Raw genomic sequence first — 27559 nt, forward strand, 5'->3', positions numbered from 1 at the left:
ACAATGATTAGAACATTCATATTTCAGAATAATGTCCACAACCTTGCCATGTAATGCCAAATACTGTAGAGACATTTCTGTAGTGAGTGGAGAATGTCCTCCAGTTCCTTCTCATACTGCTTTATGGAGTCCATTATTTTAACACTCATTGTAATACTATTGCAATCACATTACTTTCTTTTTCATGTTTATAGCTATGGCCATCCAATGTGCTATCAAATGTACAGGTATTATTTAAAAAATGTAAACACCACCAATTGCGTGATATTCTAGGTACCTTAAGCAGAACATTATTCTCTCAGAACAGAAATTCTGTGACTGCCGGCACATCAACACAACGTGATCCTCCAAATGAGATTTTATAAGATCAAGGTACACATCCATTTAGTGTTGTGTGGGTGTGTGCGTGCGTGGTGATGAGTGTGCATGTGTGTGTGTTTATATGTGTGCTGGTGTCAGTGTGTGTGCAGGAGTGTCAGTGTAGGCGTATGTGACTGTGTGGGTAGAGACCCGTGAGTGGCAAGTAGTCAGTAGAGATAGACAGTGGGTCAGGCTGGGCAGCCATTGCCTAGTTTTTCAAAAGTCTCAGTGCCTGGAGTTATTGGCTGTTCAAAAGTATCAGTGCTTGGGGATAGAAGCTGTCTCGGAGCCTGTTGGTCCGAGACCCAATGCTCCGGTATCGCCTATATGATCCATGAATCAGTCCAAAACCCAAGTCCAAGAGGCAAACCTTTTGATTTAAAAAATAAATAAATAATAATAATAAAAATACATAAAACAGCTTTTGATTGATTGCGACCAAGGTGGGTTTAAGAAAATTGTTGGAAGGCATAGCATATTTGGGGTAACATAAACCTATAGCAATATGATTTTACTAGGATACTGCCTCACTTTTAATAATAGTTTTCACTCTATAAGCCAATATGTAATTTATAGGCCTATAGTGTATTGCATTGGAACCAATGGTGTGGGTAGAGTAGAACGTGTGGCTGGGCATATAGACCCAAATATAGATTCTACAGATACCAGTGAAGAGTCCCAATCCCACTTTTACTTCGGCACGTAGAATAGTTCTCTATAAACCAATATGTATTTCATATACAGTGTTGCATTGTTTTAAAACACAAATGAAATGCAAATATCACTTAATTATGAACACATGAGTTATTGTTAATTATTGTTTAGACAATTATTGCCCATATATCATGAATAAATACAGGTTACGGGCTCTTTTATACTATTACGTGGGGAACTTTTATTTATTTGGAATATTTTCGAAATTCCGTGACCCAGAAGTACTTTTTTATTGTTGCGGACACTTTCTTTTGGATTAGCAAATTGTAGCTACACCAACAATAGAAATACAACAATTCATAAATGTATTGAGCAACAAACATCTTCATACGGATTATAACTGCCAGTTCAATCAAACATAAAACGCAGACCGCAATTTGTGACTGGATTAAGGCGAAACAAGGACGAAGAGAGAGACAAATATAGCTACTAGCTAACGTTGCGTTAGCCTGTTAACGCAAAGGCTAAGCAGCAAGTTGACATGAATTCTCTCGTCGGCTATGGCGTGTCCTCTGATTCTGACAGCGATGGGGATATTGTAAACAACAAGAAGTAAGTTACAATTCAGGAATACAATTTAGAAAACCTTTGTTTGTTTGGGGAGAAATGCAGAAAATAAGGTCTGAGGTTAACACAGGTTTAGGAGATCTTATATGTTTTGTTCTATGAGATAATATCGGTTAGTTTGATTTAATTTAACCTTTATTTGATCAGGAAGTCATATTGAGACCAAGCTCTCTTTTACAGATGAGCCCTGAATTGCACAAATGACAGAAAATACACACATCAACATATAAACTTTAAAAAAACAAGCAGAAAGAAAAACACGGTCATAAAAAATAAACACATTCAGTTGTACTAAGGTCCTCAATCAGCTCTCTGAATTGTGCTAGAGGCACCAACACAACACATTTAAGAACATTTGGAATACTGTTCAACAAAACTATACTTTTATTTTACCAGGTAAGTTGACTGAGAACACGTTCTCATTTGCAGCAACGACCTGGGGAATAGTTACAGGGGGGGGGGGGGGGGGGGGTGAATGAGCCAATTGTAAATTGGGGATTATTAGGTGACCGTGATGGTTTGAGGGCCAGATTGGAAATTTAGCCAGGACACCGGGGTTAACACCCCTATGATAAGTGCCATGGGATCTTTAATGACCTCAGAGAGTCAGGACACCCGTTTAACGTTCCATCTGAAAGACGGCACCCTACACCAATCACTGCCCTGGGCCATTGGGATATTTTTTTAGACCAGAGGAAAGAGTGCCTCCTACTGGCCCTCCAACACCACTTCCAGCAGCATCTGGTCTCCCATCCAGGAACTGACCAGTACCAACCCTGCTTGGCTTCAGAAGCAAGCCAGCAGTGGTTTGCAGGGTGGTATGATGGTATGCAGCTGATTTACATAACTGATTTACATAACTCAGCGAACCAAGGAATTTCCAGTTAGCCATCCCTGAGACCCAGTGTGGTAACTCGTATGTCTAAAGTTGAGTAAAGAAATTGGGTACAGTGGGACTTATTGTTAAATAGCTTTATGAATGAAAACATAGCAATCTATCAACCTACGTGGCATAAAAGAGGGCCGACCAACTTTCTGGTAGAGAATGCAGTGATGAGTCCTGCAATTGTTGGCCATAATTAATGTGCTACGACAAACTGCATCTAATGGCTTTAGTGACGTGGCCGCTGTGTTCCTAGTATAGAGGATGCTGCCATAGTCTAGGGCTGATAGGAACGTGGACTGAATAATCCGTTTTCTACTCCTTAGCGAGAGGCAGCAACTTCTTCTATCGAAGAAGCTCATTTTTATTCTCAGCTTCTTAACTAACTTGGCAATGTGCTTTTTAAAAGATAGCTTTTCATCTATTCAGATGCACAGACATTTGTAAGCAGGGACACGATCAATATGGACACCATCCAAAAGTACACATGCTTAGATCATGCGCTCTAGAGAACAACGTATACTTAGTTTTACCTGCATTCGGTACTCATTTCAGATCAATAAAGTTTTTCTATAATACAATGATGGCAGACTGTAGTTCAAATAGAGCCTGCTCAACTGTGGGGGCATTAGAGTACACAACAGTATCATTGGCATATCAGGTTGCAATTTAAGGTAAACAGTAAAAAGTACAGGACCCAAAATTGACCGCTGCGGGACACCTTTTTTAACATCCAGGAAACCTGATTCAACACCATCAGTAGATACACATTGAGTTCTATCTGTCAAGTCATTTTTTTTAAATAGCTACAGTTACTGGTCTAGGCCAATTGAGGAAAGCCTCTGAATTAGCAGTGAGTGATCAACTGTATCGAAAGCCCTTGACAGGTCAATGAAGAGGTCATCTCAATGTTGCCTTTTACCCATACAGTTAACCGCTAAAATATTTGAATCCTTTATTCATTCTCAGCTAAGATCTTTCTTATCTTTGAAATGTATTCTAAATGGTTAAATGGTTCTACCGGTTAGAAGTTTTAGAACACCTACTCATATTTATTTATCTTGCTCTTTTGCACCCCAGTATCTCTACTTGCACATTTGTATGTATGTGTGTGTGTGTGTGTGTGTGTGTGTGTGTGTGTGTATATATTGTGTGTGTGTGTGTATATATATGTATATATATATATATATATATTTTATATATATATATATATTCTGCACATCTACCATTCCAGTGTTTAATTGCTATATTGTAATTATTTCGCCACCATGGGCTATTTATTGCCTTACCTCCCTTATCCTACCCCAGTTGCACATACTGTGTATAGACTTTTTCTACTGTATTATTGACTGTATGTTTGTTTATTCCATGTGTAACTCTGTGTTGTTGTATATGTCGAACTGCTTTGCCTTATCTTGGCCAGGTCGCAATTGCAAATGAGAACTTGTTTTCAACTAGCCTACCTGGTTAAATAAAGGTGAAATAAAGAAAAAAAATCTAGTTTATTTTATTTTATTTGAATTATTTTCTACATTGTAGAATAATAGTGAAGACATCAAAACTATGAAATAACACATATGGAACCATAAAATATTTTACATTTGAGATTCTTCAGAGTAGCCACCCTTTGCCTTGATGACAGCTTTGCACACTCCTGGCATTCTCTCAACCAGCTTCATGAGGTAGTCACCTGGAATGCATTTCAAATAACAGGTGTACCTTATAAAAGTTACTTTGTGGAATTCCTTTCCTTAATGCGTTTGAGCCAATCAGTTGTGTTGTGACAAGGTAGGGGGGTATACATAAGATAGCCCTATTTGGTAAAAGACCAAGTTCATATTATGACAGGGACAGCTCAAATAAGCTAAGAGAAACGACAGTCCATCATTACTTTAAGACATGAAGATCAGTCTATTCCTGGAAAATGTCAAGAACTTTAAAAGGTTCTTCAAGTGCAGTCGCAAAAACCATCAAGCTCTATGATGAATCTGGCTCTCATGAGGACTGCCACAGGAAAGGAAGACCCAGAGTTACCTCTGCTGCAGAGGATAAGTTCATTAGAGGTACCAGCCTCATAAATTGCAGCCCAAATAAATGCTTCACAGAGTTAAAGTAACAAACACATCTCAACATCAACTGTTCAGAGGAGACTGTGTGAATCAGGCCTTCATGGTCGAATTGCTGAAAAGAAACCACTACTAAAGGACACTAATAATAAGAAGAGACTTGCTTGGGCCAAGAAACACAAGCAATGGACATTAGACTGGTGAAAATGTGTCCTTTGGTTTGGAATCCAAGTATGAGATTTTTGGTTCCAACCGGCGTGTCTTTGTGAGACACTGTGTGGGTGAATGGATGATCTCAGCATGTGTATTCCCCACCGTGAAGCATGGAGGAGGAGGTGTTATGGTGTGGGGGTGCTTTGCTGGTGACACTGTGATTTATTTAGAATTCAAGGCACACTTAACCAGCATGGCTACCACAGCATTCTGCAGCAATACGCCATCCCATCTGGTTTGGGCTTAGTCGGACTATAATTTGTTTTTCAACAGGACAATGACCCGACACACCTCCAGGCTGTGTAAAGGCTATTTTACAGAGAAGGATGATGGAGTGCTGCATCAGATGACCTGGCCTCCACATTCCCCCCAATCTCAACCAAATTGAGATGGTTTGGGATAATTCGGACTGCAGAGTGAAGGACAAGAGGGCAACATGTGCTCAGCATTTGTGGGAACTCCTTCAAGACTGTAGGAAAAGCATTCCAGGTGAAGCTGGTTGAGAGAATGGCAAGAGTGTGCAAATCTGTCATCAAGGCAAAGGGTGGCTATTTGAAGAATCTCAAATATAGAATATATTGATTTGCTTAACACTTTTTGGTTACTACATGATTCCATATGTGTTATTTCATAGTTATTGATGTCTTCACTATTATTCTACAATGTCGAAAATAGTAAAAATAAAGAAAACCCTTGAATGAGTAGGTGTTCTAAAACCTGTGTACATCAGTCAGGTTTTAAACCATCCCTAGTTATAAATGATGCTAGGCAAGAAAGTTTATATCTTTGAAATGTATTCTAAATGTACATCAGTCGGGTTTTAAATCAGGTCAACCCTAGTTATAAATGATGCTAGGCAAGAAAGTTTAGAAATAGGCAGATACTTATTTAAGTCAAAAGGGTCACCTTCCAAACCTTGGGGATAGTGCCAGATATAATCATCAGGTATAGGTATATAATCGTCAGCCCTAGCGGATTTTTTTTTTTACATCAATCTTAAGCAAGGCACATCGCAGATAGTGAATTGTTGAAATGAAAGCAAATATTCACTAGAAGTTGACAGGTTAATCGTCGAGTCAGCTTGAGGCTGGCAGAGGGAAAAGCAGTCAATTGACTGACCAGGGTCAATTAAACAACTGTTTCTCTCAAATAAAAAGCCTGCTGAGATGATACAATTATAATTAAAAGCATCGCTTATCCCATTCTTCCCAGTTACGATGCCAGAGTCAGACAGAACTTGCATAGGCAGGGAAGAAGAAGAATTGTTATGCTTCAGTGCATTTACTGTTTTTCCCAAATTTTGAAGGATCACCAGCCGAGTCAGAGATGGATGTTAAAAGGTAGCTTTGATTTAGCTTTCTTAATCACGATAGTACATCTGTCTCGGAATTCTGAAAGTTTGCCAGGCCACTGGAGAGCCACTTTTCCTTGCTTTAGCCCAGGCCCGATTTCTCATCTGAATGAGTTCAGATAGATCTAACCTTTGGTTTTCTTCGGAGCTATCTTTGACTCTAAATGGCTTTTAAAGGGGGTGTGTTTATTTCTCAGAGGAATGCATATAGAGGATACATTTTCTAGAGCCAATTCTGGGTCAGGAATACAGGAGACAATGGCGAAATCAGAGTAGAACATGCTATGTAAAACCCCTTTAGGGGAGAACTTATTTTTTAAAATGTTAATTAAACAATGATTAGTATTTTGCTGTTTCTGATCTCAAATGCATACTCCACTAGTCAAATATTAGTTAACGTTACCTTTATGAATTATGACGCCTTTGTGCTTTATGCTTGTTTTGATTTACATAAATGGACAAAAAGTGACGTTAGCTGATAAAGATTATGTCAAAACGTACAAGATCTCCCTAAGCCTGTGTTTACCACAGACCTTATTTTCGGTAGTTAACCAGAAACCCTCCAAAAACTCCATTCATTTTCCCATGGGCTTTGTCCAATGAACCATGAGTTGGTGCCTACAAAAAGATGCCATTACTATTGTTCTCTATGGGGAGGAGTGTTGTGATTGGTCTTGCTACCCAAACCAGATACGATTTCCTCTTACAGTCAAATTAAATATTTCCAGATTGAGAAGTCCTTGAAATATTATTTGGGATAACACTACAGCTAGTATACCAGTCCATTTATACATGTTTTGTCTTTGAAGGACTGAGAGCAAGGTGGATGGAGAGACCCAGAAGAAGGGCCGCAATTTCCTCCTAGAGTCCGGGTCAGCCTCCAGTGAGTCGGACTGTGACTCCAACCCAGAGGAAGAGGTGAACCCCGTATCTCAACTACAACCAAAACGCCCTCCTCCTTCCTGTATGGGACCCCCCTCAGAGTCCCGTACCCCTCTCCTCCCCGCACCCCCTAGCTCCCTCTCCTACAAACTCCCCCCTCCCCCCCTCGGGGCCTCGTCCAAGAGTGGCGTATTCGCCAACCCCTTCAAGGCTCAAGCCGACCAGAAGCTCAACGTCTTGCAGAAGCATGTCCCTCTCACAGTGCAGGCCCGGCCCTCCCAGATAGGGGGCAAGAGGATGTGTGTGGCGTACAGGAAGGACGGACGCTGCAGGTTCGGGATCAAATGCAAGTTTGCCCACGACAGCGATCTCCAGAGCTCCATCATTCCCAATGACTATGACCCCCCTGAGGATGACGCTCCCGGATCGCACCAAGCTGACCCCAACGCAGGAGGCTCTTCATACATGGGTCGCCAGAACTTTCACCACAACCAGGGAGGAGACCCTGAAGAGGATGAGGGTCAGCAGTCTAGGAAGAGGAGAGTAGGGCTGAGTAACACCCTAGTGCCTCCTAAAAGGGCGTTGAAGAATTATGCAATGCAGAGGAAGAGAGAACAGGTCAATTTGAACTGAGCAACTTGCACAGGAATACTGTCAGCAGCAATACACTTTGTGTGTGTCTGTGTGTGTGTGTGTGTACGCGTGTGTGTGTGTGTGTGTGTATACGCTCACATTGTTTTAGTGTGTGACAAGAGAAAATGGGAACATGTTCCAATTTTGTACCCCCCCCCCCCCATGGATGTAAAAGGAATGGACTGGTGTAAAAAATGGTTTAAACTTCTCCCTACCCATGCTTACGAGTGAGCAAGTGCAAACGAATCAGACGACAGCCAGAGAGTATTCTATACACCGCTTGTCAGTATGCAAGATAGGATAACTATACCACACTTCCAAACCTCTGTGCAGTCCAGTACATGTACTTCAGATTGGTAGTTTGTACATGGAGTTTTTGTAGTTTCATTGAAAACGTCTTTATTTTGGAAGAACCTGTCCATTGGAAATATCAGCTACATTTTATCATTGTTAAATAAATGCTTTAAATGTTTGTTATTTGTGTTTGTGACCACTTAATGATACATGGACATAGGAACTGGAGATACCAATAAAGTTATGGATCAAGTTTAGGAAAATATAATCATTCATTTAAACGGTTTTGCTTGATTAGAGAAAGATTGAAAGGAGAGGCAGCACAGGGTTACTTTTTTTTGATCAGTTGCAACACACTCCGGCATCAGTCACAATGTAAGCACACACACTCAGCTCCTGCTTTTTGGGATGGATCTATTTTTAGCCCCACACACCGGCGATTGATGCTTCTCCAGCCAAAAACTGCAATGAAAGCCAAGATCGAACGGAACAGACAGCGGGCTCTGATGCTGAGGCAAGCCCGACTGGCTAGCGGACTATTGGCAGGAGAGGGGGGGTGGCACCTCGGCTAGTCACAAAAAACAGACTCTTGAGGAGGGTTCTTCATTGATGAAGAAGAGGAGGGACAGGAGGAGCAAAGGGGGAATATGGTGGTGCGTCAACCAGGTATGTACATTTATAACTAATCATATGTTGCGTTATGTCTATCAGAGGTCATCTATCTAGCGGCTATGCTCTCATCTGTCAAAGATGGTTCATGTGTGCCCCCAAATGGATTCATGCCATAGCAAATGCCAGTGGCTAAGTAGAGTCAGTTTCTTTCTATAGCCCAGCTACCTGAAACAATGGCCATAACAACAACAACATAAACAAATATCAAGATTGTCACAAGAAACAACAGTAACAACAATAATCAAGGGCGCGTTTAACTTACTAGGGCACCCTGGCTGACTGACTCCTAGCACTCTGCATTGGTCGTAAGTTGCTCTTGATAAGAGCGTCTGCTAAATGACAAAAATATCACATGTAAATGTACTAGTAGTGTAGACAGTGTTGAGTTAGCCTGGGCCCCAAGGAGTCCAGAGAAAACAGGGAGGTGCAGAAGCGCTTCAACACACAAAGGTCAAAGGTCAGTAACACTTTTTAATATAGATCAAACCTACCAGCTCCAGTGGATTGTGGAAAGCGGGTGATGCAATTTTGTTTCATTATTGATTGAAAAGATAAACCTGCACACTGAGCTTGCCACTTATGTTTATTCAATGTTTTAGATTGTTATTTGCTCTGTTGTGAACCTGAGCTGTCGTGCAGTGAGGAGCAGCGTGTGGACAAAGGGCACCAGTGCTCACCAGCATGACTACGGCCCTGAGGAACTAGTGGTTGAAGAGGAGGATCTCTACAGGAAGGTAGAGGACACCAACTGACCTATGAGCAGATGAAGCTTAGTGTCCTTTAACCCTTATCCCGGGGGCCCACAGGGTGAGTTTTTTTTTTTTTTTTTACCACTGGTTGACACCGGACACAGAAACTGAGATTCAAATAACTTACCATGTACTTGACACAATTCCTTGTAGCTGAAACAAGATCTTCCTGAAATCTTGTACATGCCATACACAATGTGGCCACAAGAGGGCAGGCATGCGTGAACATTCCTCTACATGTTGTGCTGCTCAGAAACTGGGGATAGCTATCGTACTATTAAATATCAACTTGATAATTTCCCTTTTATATTGACAATTTGTAAGATAATGTAGAAGGATCTATGTCTGAAATAAATATTTTTCCATCATTTGATGTTTTTGCAATAAAATGTATATTTAGTTGGATTACTGTGGACGGATTAAGCCAGGATAAAATATGGAGTGGACTGTGGAAGATCCGAAAGCGGTTGACATTGATGTCAATTCCAATTGAGCCTGACATATGCAGCATTTACTTTGAATGTGATTTCCATGACCTCTGTAAACATTGCCCACAAATTGTCCGTCTCTGAGCGAGTTCCTCTGCCCAGGCTTTGCCGATGCATGCCCGATCTATAGGCCTGATTCAATCAGATCAAGTGATCGCGAACACCCGCTTAGCTGGTGTTTTGGCGGCGTTGGAGGAATAACTGCGTTAGAGCTGTCAAATCAGTAAGCACACACCCATCCCACTCGCATTAGATGTTCAGAATGAGAAAGTGTAGGCTATATAGAAATAATGAAACTCAGAAATCCTCCTTTCGTTGAATGATTTCCAATCAACCTAAATCAAGGTTTAGGCTAGATAAGGCTACCATCTCACATTCCAGTGTTTTCTAACTTGTAAACAAGGCTGCATGGGGATTTCTTTCGATGTGATTCCGTGCAGCCAATGGCAACTCTAGGTATAACGGCGTAAGCCGCTTGTACATTGAACAGCTCTAACGTAGTTCCACCTCCAAAACCACCACTATAAGGGCGATGGCTAGGGCAGATCGGATAGAATCTAGGCCCTACTGTTAGAACCGAAAGTAGACAGTTTTGTTTCTTTGTTTGCCATGGAAAATTGAGGACCGTAAGTGTTGTGATACTAGTATCATGAGGATGGTGGGAGGAGGGGCTCATTGTAATGGCTGGAATGGAAACTATGGAACGGAGACAAACACACTAAACATGGGAACGTGTTTGACTCGGTTCCATCGATTCCACTCCAGCCATTGCAATGAGCCAGTCCTATAGCTCCTCCCACCAGCCTCTTCTGATAAATGCTAAACACACAAACACAGAAGGCCAGTTGATGGGTATAGATGGCTACATCACTTTATGTACAAAGGCAACAACTCACACACACACACACAACTGCCCTGATGTGGGTAGATCTAAAAAGCTACCAAAAGTGACTATAAATACATATTTCTGTGATCCTATATATTTCAAATGGTGCCACAATACATTAGGAGGGACATCGCTAGACCTCTCATTTTTTTACTGTCTTTCCCAGTTTCCCCTAACCTCGAAATCCAGACTGAATCACCTTATGTTGTTTCACTTTCCTAATTAGTGATCGTAAAGTGAAACAGCTGAATTCAGTTTGAATTTCCAGGCTAGCCCCCCCCACCGACTACTCTAGATAAGTACATGTTGCATGTGCACTTCTGTGGCATCGGTCAAAACATCCCCCTCCACCACTCCGTCCCCCTCTCCGCCCCCTTCCCAAACGACCTCGCCCTCCCCTACAGTCTCACACTGTTGAAGGGTGTTAGCGGAAGGAGAGGAGGCAGAGAGAACAGAATCGTCCAGAGCGTAGCTTTCGCTACAACCCACAGTGGTTGGGTCCTGAAGCTGGATGTCCTGAGTTTGGGGTGGAGGTTGAAGTTGGACCTGGGCCAAGAGAGGGAGGTTGGCAGTAGAAATATGGGAGCTACTCTGGAGGGTTTGGAGTTGCTGGGGGGTGGCTAACAAGGGGATCTGCTGCAGATGTGTCTGCGACCCGTCAACGGTCTGGAAGGTCATGTGGAGAATCTGCGGCTGCTGATTCTGCTGCTGATAAGACTGCAGGGTCATTTGCTGGAGCTGCTGGGGCTGATGCTGCTGGGTCACTACCGAGCCGGAATGAAGGGCCAGTTGCTGCATCTGGGCCTGCTGCTGCTGCGACTGCTGCTGAGGTGGGGAAGTGGCCGCCACCTGCTGAACAAAATGAAGAGGCATCTGGAGCTGGAGGGTGTGGTGGGTCTGCTGCTGCTGGGTGTCGGAGGGCGACGGGGGGTCGATGGGGGACAGGGCGATGGTCAGGGGCATCTGCATGGCGTGGAGGCCCTGGTCCTGACTCACTACTACCACCTGGTGGCTCACCTGACCCATCTGAGCTACCTGTTGCCCCATGTGGGTCATTTGTTCACCCACTTGGGTCACCTGCTGGGCGGGCTCCAGTCGTACCAGCTCCCCTTGGTTCCCGACACAACCCACTCCCGAGGCCTCCAGCAGGGAGGCAGGGGTAGTGATGAGGGCCCCTGCGTTGGCCGCCAGGGCCTCTGCGATGAGCACCTCCGGGTGGCTCTTTGCCTTGTGGGCCACCACGCTGTCCTTCTTCTCAAACTTCTTGTTACAGATGGAGCAGGAGAACTGGTAGGTGGCATCAGCGTCGTGCTTCTTCATGTGCCAGTTGAGGGAGGCCTTCTGGCGGCAGGTGAAGCCACAGATCTCACATCTACAGGAAGTGAGAGGGAGTGATGTAGAATGTAAAAGAGAAAGGGGGGGGGGGGGGTGCAGGTACAGACAGGTGCAACATTTAAATAAATGGATGGAATGAATTAACAACCAGGCAAACAAATAAACGAGGTTGGAGATGGAAACTCACTGCAGTGGTTTCTCTCCGGTGTGGATCATGCGGTGCACAGCCAGGTTGTGGGAGCTCTTGAAGGCGCGGGCGCAGAACTCGCAGATGTAGTCCCTCTGGTCTGAGGGGGGGAGCAGAGAGAGTTAGCAGTAGCTCATCACAGAAAACAATGACAGGTCAAGCACTGCTTCTGTGATTGCATTTATACTGTACTTGTGTGTGCATGTAAATGTTAAGTGAGGATAGTTAGCATTCAGTGTGTCTGTATGTGGATCTCTACGTGTGTGTGTGTGTTTACCGGTGTGGTGCTTGGCATGGCGAAGTAGCTGTTTCTGCAGCCTGAAGAGTCTTCCGCAGGATGGGTGAGGACATACAAACTTCTTCTTCAAAAGGTGCTGGTACTTAATATGGTGCTGGGAATTACAGGAAAAAGAGAGTCAGCGAGAGAGATGAAGGATGGGGGAAAAAAAAGCTTAATACTATTCACCTACGTTGGGGTCAATTCCATTTCAACAGCTAATTCAGGAAGTGAAATTGAAATTCAATTGCATGCATTGAAAAAAATGCTGAATTGAAATCGACCCCAACCCTGTTCGTGCACAACTCAATCTCAGAATAGCTTGTGAGCTTCGTCGTCGCTATGGCGACCACTACAGTTGCTATGGCAGACCTGCAGGTAGCGAGGGTGAGCCAGGACTGTGCCACACCCCTCCATCTCACAGCGCACGTACTGCACCGGTGGCTTCTTCCTGTGGGGGTGTGACATGACAACTGTCAATCATCATGTATGTCAGAGGTGAGGGTTCAGCTTTTATACATATGATTTCACTAATGTTTTGTTAGTTGACTGTAAAGAAAATAAAGAGTATTGTTGCAGTTAAACAGTAATGTCAAGTTTACCTTCTTTTCGGGAGCCGGGGACTTTTATCATCTTTCCTTCGCCTGCCTCTCCTGAGGGAAATAGAGAGAATAAAAGAAGTTGGAGAACTCTATTCAAGCAAGGAGTGAAATCAAGAGACCAAACCAATGCCAGATCCAATTCCCAAAGTGACAGAAGTCTACCCTTGCACACCCTTCCTTTGAAGTCTGAAATTGCACACTCTCCGTTACGGATTTAACAATGGTGGAAACGCCAGCCACTTCCAATGCTTTTAAATACATGATGGGGAGAGTGCAGGTGCACACTTTGGGAGAAGGTTGGAGAATCGGAGAGGGGGACATACTTTCTGGGCAAATCCCCCTCTCCGAACTCGTTCTCCAGCTTCACGTCTGTGCCCTCTATCTTGATTCCTGGCTCCCTCTCTTTTTTCTCTTTCTGTCTCGGAGGGGGTTTGCGCCGTGGTTTGGGGGCATCCCTAAGAGACGGAGGATCCATTTGGAAGGTCAACAGAGAGGTCACATGGGTAAAACGCACACAAAACACACGCAAACATTTATATCCATACCGATTCACACAAAGGGAATAATACGTTGGAGCTGACATGCACACACACACTTGCACACAATCCCAAAGGGAAAGCATTACGACACACATACACACCTAGTAGTCTCAGCCTCCGGGTTGTAGCTCTGGTCGTTGAGGTCATCTCTGAAGGGAATGTCATCATCACTGCTGATTTCCCCACTGTAACACAAGCACAGTGCTCAAACGCATAGCCGTACACACAGATCCTACCACACCTCCACTTGCTAAACATGTACAGTTGAAGTCGGAAGTTTACATAAACTAGTTTTAATGACTCCAACATAAGTGTTTCAATCACTCCACAAATTTCTTGTTAACAAACTATAGGTTTTGGCAAGTCGGTTTGGACATCTTTGTGCATGACACAAGTAACTTTTCCAACAATTGTTTCCAGACAGATTATTTAAACTTATAATTCACTGTATCACAGTTTCAGTGGGTCAGAAGTTTACGTACACTAAATTGACTGTGCCTTTAAACAGTTTGGAAAATCCCAGAAAATGATGTCATGGCTTTAGAAGCTTCTGATAGGCTAATTTACATAATTTGAGTCAATTGGGGGTGTACCTGTGGATGTATTTCAAGGTCTACCTTCAAACTCAGTGCCTCTTTGCCTTGACATCATGGGAAAATCTAAAGAAATCAGCCAAGACATCAGAAGAAAAATGGTAGACCTCCACAAGTCTGGTTCATACTTGGGAGCAATTTCCAAATGACCGAAGGTATCACATTCATCTGTACAAACACAAGTACGCAAGTATAAACTCCATGAGACCATGAAACTGCCAATCCGCTCAGGAAGAAGACACGAAAACAGGTTCAAAAGTATCTATATCCACAGTAAAACGAGTCCTAAATCGAACCTAACCCGAAAGGCTGCTCAACAAGGAAGAAGCCACTGTTCAAAAACTGCCATAAAAAAGCCAGACTACGGTTTGCAACTGCACATGGGGACAAAGATTGTACTTTTTGAAGAAATGTCCTGTGCTCTGATGAAACAACGATAGAACTGTTTGGCCATAATGACCATCGTTATGTTTGGAGGACAAAGGGGGGGGGGGGGGGCGGGGCGCCTGCAAGCCGAAGAACACCATCCCAACCATGAAGCACGTGGGTGGCAGCATCATGTTGTGGGGGTGCTTTGCTGCAGGAGGGACTGGTGCACTTCACAAAATAGATGGCATCATGAAGATGGAAAATTATGTGGCTATATTGAAGCAACATCTCAAGACATCAGTCAGGAAGTTAAAGCTTGGTCGCAAATGGGCCTTCCAAATGGACAATGACCCCAAGCATACTTCCAAAGTTGTGGCAAAATGGCTTAAGGACAAAAAAGTCAAGGTATTCGAGTGGCCATCACAAAGCCCTGACCTCAATCCTATAGAACATTTGTGGGCAGAACTGAAAAAGCATGTGCCTACAAACCTGACTCAGTTACACCAGCTCTGTCAGGAGGAATGGGCCAAAATTCACCCAACTCATTGTGGGAAGCTTGTGGAAGGCTACCCAAAACGTTTGACCCAAGTTAAACAATTTAAAGGCAATGCTACCAAATACTAATTGAGTGCATGTAAACTTCCGACTCACTGGGAATGTGATGAAAGAAATAAAAGCTTAAATAATTCTCGCAACTATTTTTCTGACATTCCACATTCTTAAAATAAAGTGGTGATCCTAACTGATCTAAGACAGGGAATTCTTTACTTGGATTAATTGTCAGGAATTGTGAAAAACTGAGTTTAAATGTATTTGGCAAAGGTGTATGTAAAACTTCAACTGTATGTGGACCATTGATTATTGCCTATACTGATCCACACACACTGCTGTCTTGCCAACATTACCTCTGAGACTGTGGCTGGAAGCTGAAGTCTTTAGGGTCATCTTGGAAAGGAGACTCTTCTTCTCCTCCCAAGAGAACGTCTTCCTCATTCTCCTCTTTTTTCTCACTGAGGCGAGAGGAGTCCGTGTTACTACGGCAGCACAGAGACAGACCCAAGCCTATTTCGAGCACACACACACACACACACACACACACACACACACCCTTCCAGCCATGAGATGAGTAAGAATGCTGTTCGTTTATTCACCTCAACTAACCACTCTGTACTGGTACCACCCTGTAACTAGTCTCGCTATTGTTATTTTACTGCTGCTCTTTAATTTAATTTCTTATCCGTATTTTTTTTAACAGCATTGTTGGTTAGCGGCTCGTAAGTAAGCACTTCACTGTAAGGTCCATCTATACCTGCTGTATTTGGCGCATGTGACTAATACAATTGGATTTGGAATGCATGTGTATACTCACATCCTAACTGTCTTCTTTGCAACTACCTTTGCTTCCACCTCCACTGGAAAAAAAACAACAACATTATCACACAATGCCAATACAACAAGCACAATTTGATTGGGCTTTTTCAGGATGACACATTCCCCTCTGTCTCGGGAATGGCCCAACCCCCACAGAGTTGAATCCCAGGTGTCCATGCAACCCAAGACGTTCTTAGCCCACTCAGTTAAATCCCAAACACAATTTAGCTGGTTGGTGTGCCTACCGGTTGGGTTGACAGTGCCAGGCTCACTCTTGCACACAGGCTTGGCGGACCCCCTGGTACCCCGGGCAGAAGGGGCCTTGGCACGCGTCTGAGCATTCTGTGAGTGGGGGTGGACTGGAAAGGGCAAAGTGAGTGCCATCATACACACCTTTGAATTGGAATATTAGTTCAAGGTGTGTCTTACTAGTCTTGTTACTGTAGCCACATATCTCTGTCTAGTTTATCAGGCAATGTATGAGGGTGGTCACCTACCTTGAACATCGGTGGGTTTCCTTGGGTGCCCTGAGCTGCGGAGAAAGAGTTATCAAAATAGTGATAACTTCACGGCTGACTTTCTGTTAATCTAGCTATGTACAATATGACATAATCATGAGTTGCTGTCATTCAAGACTGCTTACATACAAATTGCAACTTGACAAAACCGCTCACACCGGGAATGAGAGGACAGGTAAAGAACATTAGACATTAAAACCAGGTATTACCCCTCCCCCTTCCTCCTCCCTTTTTAAAGGAACTGTGCTGGAATACGTACATGTCAGGGTATACAATTAGCAGCTGTGCATACAACCGGTTTTATGACCGTAAAATGTTGACAAGCAAATTTGGCTGGCTAACAATTTAACACAGGCATGTAAAGATGTTACGTTTATTGCAGAGGACACGGCTATATTGCAATTTATGGTGTACTAAAGGCGTATACGAACGTACTCATGAGCTTGACTACTGTCATCCCCGACCTCTCCGGTACTCTCTGTTGAAGCTGCGGAGGAGGCATTTTTCCTGGATCGTGGACAGGCAGCTTTCCTCCGGCGGTTTACGGCTTTGTCAGGGTTCGATTCTTCTGCATGGTCACTCTTCTCGCTCTGCAACCAAGCTGGTAGTGTTCGTGTAGACCGGTCCCGTAACACTCGTCCAGAACTCGGAGTGCCTGGTGTTGCTCCATTCGTACACGGCGAAGGAGAAACCCCCTTCTTCCGGCCAACTCCTCGGCCTCTCGAAGTCCTGCGCGGGGTGACCGCTGCACTCGAGGCCGGGGATTGTACCGTGGCCTTGTCATCCTCGGGCTCATCCCTTTTATTGTTTTCACCTATTTGGGTGATTTGCGGCTCCATCACCGCGTGTTCCCGGTTCTTACCCTTTTTTCCCGGAACGTATTTATTACTTTCTCTGATACTGTACTGACAGTAAACAAATGATTACATTTGATATCACATCGATCAAAACGCTTGGATTGCTAGCTAAAGGCCGTAATCCGACTGTGACATAATTCACAGAATTCGGGCCTAGTCCGCAAATTATAAGCGTTATTGATCAATAATAAAAAAACTTTCCTTAATTCCTACTATAATAATAAACCAATATCCATTTTTAAAGAACCAGACACTATTTTTGCATTCTTAAAGCTATAGTAAACCTAACTATTTGCACGGGCCATGTCGCGTTACCACTTTGTTGCGTCTCCTTTAAGCCAAAATAAAACCAAGGTTAAATGCATAAGCAACATACTATTCAGCAGATGCACACGTTCGCAGCAGCATCACCCAAACATATAAGTACAGACCACATAGCACGTGTTGGTCCCATCCCAGTTGTTTACAGATCAGTGAAATTGAACGCGCAGGAGCTGTGCAAAGAATCTGCGCGCACAGGCAGCCCTTCTGGTCATGGGAAATGTAGGCCGAGTGCAAAGATCACACATGCTATTTTATCTGATTTTATTTTGAATGTAAAGTCTAACAAAGTACAGTGAATGTAAGAGTAAATTGTGTTATCCAGTCCTTTCTTTGTAAATTATACAATGTTTTGTTATTTTATGTTTGGAAGTTATTTTGCCACTAGATGGCAGTGTAGCCTTAAATGGGATGACTGTTCTAAAATGACTGGGTAGCAGACGGGGCGCTGTTCGGAAGCCACTACCAACAATCTCTCACAGTCTCACGTCAGAATAAGACATTCATCCATGTTTCTCAAACATCACATTTCAAAGTGTTTAAGGTTAGGTTGAGGCATTAACGCCGAAATCTTAAGGTTAGTAATTTCCCCCCGAATTCAAAATCTCAAACAACTTTCTATTGCTGGTTTCAGACTTGTAACCTTTGGAATCAGAGGCCGATGCTTATTGTTGCCCCCAGTGTCTAGTTTCCAGGTTCCATGTAAAAAAATAAACAAAAATAGCTTCTTACCAAAGAGCAATTTCTCAAGAAAGAATTTTGCTAGGACTATCTGGAAGTGGTTTGAGTCGGGAGGGGAAAACTAAAAACTAGCTATTATTGGCAGAGGGGTATGGAACTCTCTTTCTTATTGGTCTATTAACTAATTTACCACCTGGTGATGTCACCAGGCAGGCCAAAACTCCATCTGACCAAAACAGGCTGTAATTTCTGGCAGTCTTGTCAAACAGCTTTTCCACTAGAGGGCATTATCATCATTTTCACAATTTCGCAGTATTATTCCAACCTCATAGTGTGTAAATACAAAACACAGGCGTTTTTGACTGCAATGGGTCTTTAACGTGGATTTTCACATAAAATATATTCATTTAATTATATATTGAACAATAACAAAACATTTTTAAAAATCAATATATTGAGAAGAGTACATAAACTTAACATACACGTCAAAAAGAAAATGCACTTTTGTCAAAAGGTTTTATGGTATGTACTGCTTTTTTGTTTTGACATTTTCTCATCATTTCAAAATAATGTTTCAGTTGTACCTTAAACAGTTGGGTCAAAATAAAACATAATTTCAGAATCTTCCAAAGAAACATTAAAAGTGGTTTCCCTTAATATAAACTATTCCAAATCAATCCAAAATCTTCTGACATGAGAGGCCGACATGCACCTGTTGAAGTGCTAGATAAATGACTTAATAGCACCACTGGGTTGCAGTGTTGACCACCATTTTTATCACTATGCAGCTTTGGTAACCGGTCGGGAGAGAGACACCTGTATGATGCTCTTCACGTTTGTATATTTCACAGCCACTTGGTGGCATGTAAATACAATGAAATACAACATACCATTTTTGGAGTGGCACACTACATGCAGCTGAGTCTGTGCTGCTCCAGCCTCTTAATGTGTGGGCAGGGGCTGATTGGGACAAGAATTTGTCCCTGGAATTTTATCCACACAAGCCCACATCATTGCGCACGCCGCTAACTTTAACATGTTTTATGAGATTGAAGAACACATTGGGAGAGATCTTAGACCATTCCTCCATAAATAATATTTTCATATCATCTGCAATTATGGACTGCCCTCTTTGACAGGGACGGACATAGTGATTTGGAGGCCCCAGGCAGAGGCCAGTCTGAGGCCCTCCTTCCTAATAATAATTTAAAAAAAAGGTTTTATAGTAAATACATGTCATTTAACTGTAAAAATGTATTACCTTTGAATGTGCCATGAACACTACCAGTCATTATGTTTTCATCTGATTGTCAAACAAATCGCTTCGCATGTTCATCCCAAAAATTCCAGCACTGTGCACCTGCCAGCTTTCCATCAATTCGCAAGTGGCTAATACTATCTCACCGGAGAAAGCATCTGAGCGAGCAAAACAGCGCCCCTCTGTCTCACTATATGTAGGGTTTGGGGGCCTCGAGCGGAGCATGGGGGATCCTCAAACGGAGAAATTATGCTCAGCTCACGAACAAGGCCCCTTGATGATGTGAGGCATGAGACAATTGCCTCTTCTGCCTAATGTTAAGTCCACCATTGCTCTTCAATTTCAACCACAGGTTTTCAATGAGGTTGAAGTCTGGAGACTTCGATGGCCATTACAAAATGTTGATTTTGTGGTCAATTAACCACAGATTTACACACATCAAAGTACGAATTGGCCTGAGACCACATTGACCTTAAGTGTTGATTATTATTACAGGGCTCCAGACTAACATTTTCCCCTGGTGTCACTGGTGCTGCTAACTTTTACAGTTGGTCAGACCCAAATCATGATTTGGAATCATCTTATAAAGTCATTCATAGTGCTTTATTAAGAACTATAATAAATAGACTACTGAATCAAGAAATGTGTTTTCATCTAACATGTCCAAGCAGTAATGCCTGATTCAATATATTTTGATGTGCCATCTAAGTCAGTGAATGAATTTGTAATGCATTTTGGGTTGACAATTAGGCTATAGCTGCTATATTTTAATGTCGAAATAGGACTCCAGAATTTCCAACAATTGCATTCTTTAATGTTATACGATCAGAGCGCATTTTTCTATCTAGCGCATAGGGGGAGAGGAGAGTGGCTTGCTCATCACAGCGGCAGGCTCCAGCGAGGACACAGGATCAGGGCAGACACTTTCATTACAGGAATCATGAGGATACTACACTTTACTGTTTGAGCAAGTCATGGTTTTAGCCGCCCCCAAAAATAGGAAGTTTTGAGTGGTGGGGTGACAATGTGGAATGAGCTCTTTCTATGTTAATAGGCATCCTTTCCGTTTTTAATGATCCATGATCCTGGCTGTCTAACTGATGACAGAGTCGGAGCAGGTCTCTTTGCTGATGCCACATTTGACTTTGAATGTGAATTTTTGTGACTTCAGCTCAGAAAAACTGGGCCAGCTCATCTTGGTAGGGTGGTTATAGATCATTATAGATTTGTATAAAAGAGAAATAGCACAACAATCTTTTGAAAAATCAATCTTAACAGGCCCATGGCCATGTCAAAATTTGAGTTGTTTCATTTTATATAAAAAAATGTAAAACATTTTTGTTCGTCAAAAAATTGTCCAGCCCATCTGGCATTTGCCAGAATTGCCAGATGGCCAATCTGCCCCTGTGTGTGGGTATGTGTACAGGTTTGGTTAAATTCAATTAAATCTACAAATTGATGTACTAAAAGGGACAATATCTAATCCTGTTTTACTTAAATGCACTACAGGGTGATGTACATGACTACATTTTCAACAATATCTTTATTACATTAATCCTATTTTCTTGTTGCTAAATTTGGGACTATGTACATACAGACAGTCATTGCCTTTATAACACTGCTTACATTACATACAGTGCCTTCACACCCCTTGTCTTCTCCCACATTTCCTTTGTGTTAAAAAGTGAGATTAACATTGATTACATTGTCATTTTCTGTAATGTCAAAGTGGAAGAAAAATTCAAACATTTGAAAAATAAAACACTAATATATCTTGATTAGATAAGTATTCACCCCTCGAGACAATCCATGCCAGAAACACCTTTGGCAGCGATTAAAGCTGTGAATCTTTGTCTAGCAGTTTTGCACACCTGGATTGTTCAATATTTGCCCATAATTCTTGAACAAATTATTCAATCTCTGTCATGCTGTTTGTTGATAATTGTTAGAAAGCCATTGTCAGTCTTGCCATAGATTTCCAAGCCGATTTAAGTCAAAACTGAAACTAGGCCATTCAGGAACATTCAGTGTCGTCTTGGTAAGCAACTCCAGTGTAGATTTGGCCTAGTCTTTTAGGTAATTGTCCCGCTGAAAGGTGAATTTTTCTCCCAGTGTCTGTTGGAAAGAAGACTGAACCAGGTTTTCCTCTAGGATTTTGCCTGTGCTTAGCTGTAATTCCATTTATTGTTATCCTACAAACTCCCTAGTCCTTGCCGATGACACGCATACCCACAACAGAATGCCGCCACAACCATGTGTGAAAATATGAAGAATGTCACTTAGTGATGTGTTGTGTTGGATTTGCCCCATCCTGTTTGCCACAAAAAGTTTATTTATTTGCCACATTCTTTGCAGTATTACTTAATAAGTACCTTGTTGCAAACAGGATGTATCCTTTGGAATATTTGTATTCTGTACAGGCTTTTGTTGTTGATCCATCCTCTGTTTTCTCATATCACAACTATTAAACTCTGTAACTGTTTTAAAATCACCAATGGCCTCATGGTAAAAACCCTGAGCAGTTTCCTTCATCTCCAGCAACTGAGTAAGAAAGGACTCCTGTATCTTTGTAGTGTCTGGGTTTATTGATACACCATCCAAAGCCTAATTAATAACTTCACCATGCTCAAAGGAATATTTTTTATATTCACAAACCAATCGGTGCCCTTCTTTGCGAGGCATTGAAAAACCTCCCTGGTCTTTGTGGTTGAATCTGTGCTTGAAATTCACTACTCGATTGAGGGACCTTACAGATAATTGTATGTGTGGGGTACAGAGATGGAGTAGTCATTCAAAAAACAACTATTGTTGAACATAGAATTAGTCCATGCAAACTATTACATGATTTTTTAAAGCACGTTTGTAAACCTGAACTCATTTAGGCTTGCCACAAGAAAGCGGTTTAATAATTACTGACTTAAGACATTTCAATTTTTCATTTTTTATTAATTTAGAAAATCTACAAACAAAATTCCACTTTGACGTTATTGGGCATTTGTGTGATCTACAATTTAATCCATTTTAAATTCAGGCTGTAACATCAAAAAATGTGGAACTGTGACTGCCCAATGCCACAAAAGCAAAGGATGCAGAAGACGTGTTGGCTGCAAGGCCCTTTAGTACAATGCCTTTTAAAACAGAGCTTGGTAAATACAATGTTGTAGGACTGATCTGGGCTGCATTGTATATGTTTGTACACCTAATCCCATATTGTGTGACATAAATACATGACTGAGAATTATAGAGAGGTGTATAACCACTTCAATTCACAGGTAATTTGTGTCATATGTAGCAAACGCAAAATCTCTCTCTCTCTCTCGCTTTCTCAGCCTTGACTTTTTTTTCTCTCTTTCACTCATGTTATATCATGTTATATCCTACAAGGATTTAACACATACATTTTGATCTCTTAGGCTACCTGGCGTCTTGGCAACACTGGTAGCAGGTGACACTGCAGACAATACAAGTATAACCACTTGAGTTAAGAAAACAGGACGAGCGACTGTTAATCAAACAAATCTTGTTTCATTCTCAGGTTACCTGCTATGTCGTGTGTTTGCACAGCTCCAATCTGGATTGAACTGTGCAGAGAAAAGCACATTAAACAGAGCCATTTCATTTTCTTTGAAAAACAATAAGGATTGTGGAAGAAAACAACTAAAACGGCAACCATGTTTACATCACGACACAAATGTAATCCAGGCTACCTGGCTACAACACAAGTATAACCACTTGAGATAAGGAAACAGTATGGAATGACTGTGACAGAAGCACATGTTGTTTTATTCTCAGGTCACAGGCTGCGTTGTGTTTGCACAGCCTTCCTTTTATTTTCTTAGCGACCTTTCAGAGCTCCATTTGTTGTAGAAGAATTTCTACCTTTCGGCACATGGCGTCGACACCTGCACCGAGCGGTGTTGGTTTGTCTCTTCTGATCACACTCTTCCTGCACGCACTGAGGTGTGAACCTACAGGGTTGACCAAATGGGTGGTGGGAGGAGGGGGAAGGGTACGTCTTTGGGAATGCTCTAGATCTTTTGTTTTGCCCAGCAAGGTGGCTATACAGAATGCAGAATACAGATGCAGTTGACCAGATTGGATGGTCATGGCTCTATGTCCATATGTGGAATTTCTTTTTAATAGGCCTCGCTCCAATATGGGTGTCTGGAGCCTTATATTGAGTTCCTGCTTCAGGGCCTCGGTTCAATATGACTGTCGGTGCTAATGTATGGAGTTCCTGTTCCGGGCCAAATTCCAACACGAAAGTCTGTGCCCATATATGGAGTACTTGCGCCAAGGCTGCGTTCCAATATGGAAGACAATTCCCATATATGCAATTTCCTGCTGTGAATTAAACGGTTTGTCTGAAGCCTAAAGGGGTCTACAGAGGATACACAAACAGGGAGCGTACCGCAGCTCCATCATCCCATGTTTTTTTCCACCTGGAATCTGAGACCCTAATTATCCATGTACTCTTATAATCTCCACCCGGCACAGCCAGAAGAGGACTGGCCACCCCTAAGAGCCTGGTTCCTCTCTAGGTTTCTTCATAGGTTCCTGCCTTTCAAGGGAGTTTTAGCTAGCCACCGTGCTTCTACGTCTGCATTGCTTGCTGTTTGGGGTTTAAGGCTGAGTTTCTGTATTAGCACTTTGGGACAACTGCTAATGTAAAAAGGTCTTTATGAATACATTATATTGTAAAATGATCATGAGGTTTGTATGTGGCTACTATGATAGTGAACAGTGTTTGCTTGTGACCAGGGGTGTATTCATTCGACCGACCGACAGAAGCAAACGGAACGAAATGTGGATAAACATACCTGAATTTGTCCAATAGAAACTGTTGTTTGCAACTGTTGGACTAATGATTACACCCCTGATCAGGTATAGATGCAGACTAGACTGTGCAATGCAGTATTGAATGTGTCACTGTCTGTCACGTTGATTACTAAAATGTTTATCTTAACCTGTACACCTACGTTGTAAACATTCATTTATAGGCTAGGTTGTAGCAACCTCATAATGTGTATAGGGAAAACTTGAGAATCATGTAGTAGCCAAAACCTATCGATGTTACATTGAGCTATTTGAATGAAATATGAATGAAAGTCATACAATATGCTGTAATAGAAAAATTATATTCCTCCCTCATTTTAAACGTCACTGACAGCCACTGGTGTACACATTGTTTTTCAGTGTACATTCTGATGTCTGGAAGTTCCTGGGGAAGGGCTGGTTCCTCAACAACCAAGATGTGACAGACACACACACTTGTGCCTTGTGGTGACCACACCCTCCATCTCTCTCGCTCTCGCTCTTTCTCTTTCTCTTTCTCTTTCTCTTTCTCTCGCTCTCGCTCTCTCTCTCTCTCTCTCTCTCTCTCTCTCTCTCTCTCCTCTCTCAGCCTTTACTTTTTTTTCTCTCTTTCGCTCATCATGTTATGTAATTTGACAACAAGGATTTAAAACATCAATTTTGATCTCTTAGGATACCTGGCATCTTGGCAACACTGGTAGCAGGTGGCACTGCAGACAATACAAATATAACCATTTGAGATAAGAAAACAGGACGAATGACTGTTAATCAAACAAATCTAGCTTCATTCTCAGGTCACCTGCTATGTCATGTGTTTGCACAGCTCCAATCTGGATTGAACTGTGCAGAGAAAAGCACATTAAACAGAGCGATTTCATTTTGTTTGAAAAACAATAGAGATTGTGAAAGAAAACAAATGAAACGGCAACCATGTTTACATCATGACACAAATGTAATCCAGGCTACCTGCCTACAATACAAGTATAACCACTTGAGATAAGGAAACAGAATGGAATGACCGTGAATCAAACAAATGTTGTTTTATTCTCAGGTCACAAGTCTTGTTTGCATAGCCCTTTCTTTTTTTAGAGACCTGTCAGAGCTTTTGTTGTAGAGGAATTTCTACCTTTCGACACCTGCACCGAGCGGTGTTGGTTCGTCTCTTCTGATCACACTCTTCCTGCACGCACGGAGGTATGCACCGACGGGATGGAGCCAATGGGGGTGGTGGGAGGAGGGGGAAGGGAGGGGTAGTTATTTGGAAATCTGTAGATCTTTTGTTTTGTTGCCCAGCAAGATGGCTTAACAGGATCCAAGTGGTTCTGAGATGCTTTTGGAGGACATGCCTCTGGGGTTTTGGGACTGGATAATTAGGCTTTCTGTGTTTCTGGGTGGCGTTCACCACTGTTTACCTGATGATGATGTTTTATAGAACAGGGAAGTTGGTCACTTACTGTCACATGTATTCAGAACATCTGCGTCAGACTTATTATTCAAGATGTGTCTGGACTGGAGACAAGAGTTTGTTATATGTTGATGTTTTGAAAACAATTAAGTTTTTGTCATCATAAATGGGATTATCAATGTTGTCATTGTCATTGATAGCATTACGAGCAAGCTATAAAAAAAAAAGGAAATACAAGTTGAACTTATTGTAAAAATACTAAACAACATTCACACAACTCCTAACGACTTCAGCAAGAGTTTTTAGCCTTTTGGGAATGGTTTTAGAATGTCAGACCTAAGTCCCAGTGTTTGAGTCCCAGTCAGGGTACCCCTGTGATTAGATACATTCGTGTCAGCAGTTGGAGAGCACCATTTGAATCATGATATGACTGCGTTTTAGTCATAATTCATTTTTCAGAGAAAAAGTTCTGCCATTTTTCATAATTGATGTGCTAACTGAGTGTACCAAACATTAGGAACAACTAACATTGAGGTTCACCCTCCACTTTTGCCCTCAGAACAGTCTCAGTTTGTCAGGGAAAGGACTCTACAAGGGGTTGAAAGCATTCCACTGGGATTTTTATTTGACCTTTATGTAACTAGGCAAGTCAGTTAAGAACAAATTCTTATTTTCAATGATGACCTAAGAACAGTGGGTTAACTGCCTTGTTCAGGGGCAGAACGACAGATTTTAACTTGTCAGCTTGGGGATTTAATCTTGCAACCTTTCGGTTACTAGTCCAACACTCTGACCACTAGGCTACCTGCCGCCCCAATACTGGCCCATGTTGACTCCAATGCTTCCTACAGTTTTGGCTTGTAGTTCATGAATATTGGATGCAGTTGAGCAGATTGGCATGGCTGGTCATGGTCACGGATCTATGTCCATGTACGGAAATCATTTCTAAAAGGCCACATTTCAATATGGGTGTCTGGACCGTATATGGAGTTCCTGCTTCAGGGCCTCGTTCAATATGACTGTCGGTGCCCATGTATGGAGTTCCAGTTCCGGGCCACATTCCAACACGAAAGTCTGTGCCCATATATGGAGTACTTGCGCCGAGGCTGCGTTCCAATATTTTATTTATTTATTTTATTTCACCTTTATTTAACCAGGTAGGCAAGTTGAGAACAAGTTCTCATTTACAATTGCGACCTGGCCAAGATAAAGCAAAGCAGTTCGACACATACAACGACACAGAGTTACACATGGAGTAAAACAGACATACAGTCAATAGTACAGTATAAACAAGTCTATATACGATCTGAGCAAATGAGGTGAGATAAGGGAGGTAAAGGCAAAAAAGGCCATGGTGGCAAAGTAAATACAATATAGCAAGTAAAACACTGGAATGGTAGATTTGCAATGGAAGAATGTGCAAAGTAGAAATAAAAATAATGGGGTGCAAAGGAGCAAAATAAATAAATTAATTAAATACAGTAGGGAAAGAGGTAGTTGTTTGGGCTAAATTATAGGTGGGCTATGTACAGGTGCAGTAATCTGTGAGCTGCTCTGACAGTTGGTGCTTAAAGCTAGTGAGGGAGATAAGTATTTCCAGTTTCAGAGATTTTTGTAGTTCGTTCCAGTCATTGGCAGCAGAGAACTGGAAGGAGAGGCGGCCAAAGAATGAA

The 27559-nt window shown here is 42.2% G+C and overlaps 2 protein-coding genes across 3 annotated transcripts; one reads left to right on the forward strand and one right to left on the reverse strand.

Moving 5' to 3' along the window:
* Positions 1-1284: 1284 nt before the first annotated feature.
* On the forward strand, positions 1285-8141 carry si:ch211-113e8.11 (uncharacterized). The gene is made up of 2 exons (XM_021619209.3): positions 1285-1626; positions 6964-8141. The coding sequence occupies exons 1-2, from the start codon at positions 1556-1558 to the stop codon at positions 7667-7669; spliced, it is 777 nt and encodes a 258-aa protein (XP_021474884.2). The 5' UTR covers positions 1285-1555; the 3' UTR covers positions 7670-8141.
* Positions 8142-10717: 2576 nt separating this feature from the next.
* Positions 10718-17938, reverse strand: LOC110534370 (uncharacterized). 2 transcript variants are annotated; one of them, XM_036933474.2, is made up of 12 exons: positions 16985-17938; positions 16529-16563; positions 16277-16390; positions 16030-16072; positions 15566-15670; positions 13800-13883; positions 13483-13614; positions 13160-13210; positions 12930-13008; positions 12558-12672; positions 12281-12380; positions 10718-12130 (listed from the first exon to the last, which is right to left on the reverse strand). In XM_036933474.2, the coding sequence occupies exons 1-12, from the start codon at positions 17386-17388 to the stop codon at positions 11050-11052; spliced, it is 2343 nt and encodes a 780-aa protein (XP_036789369.1). In that variant the 5' UTR covers positions 17389-17938; the 3' UTR covers positions 10718-11049. The 2 variants fall into 2 exon arrangements, with proteins under 2 accessions (XP_036789369.1, XP_090043363.1); XM_090187237.1 differs by lacking the exon at positions 13483-13614 and having other exon boundaries at positions 16985-17935.
* Positions 17939-27559: the final 9621 nt, after the last annotated feature.

Source organism: Oncorhynchus mykiss, chromosome 10, assembly GCF_057628025.1.
Source record: "Oncorhynchus mykiss isolate SJ-2025 chromosome 10, ASM5762802v1, whole genome shotgun sequence".
NCBI classification, from domain to species: Eukaryota; Metazoa; Chordata; class Actinopteri; order Salmoniformes; family Salmonidae; genus Oncorhynchus; species Oncorhynchus mykiss.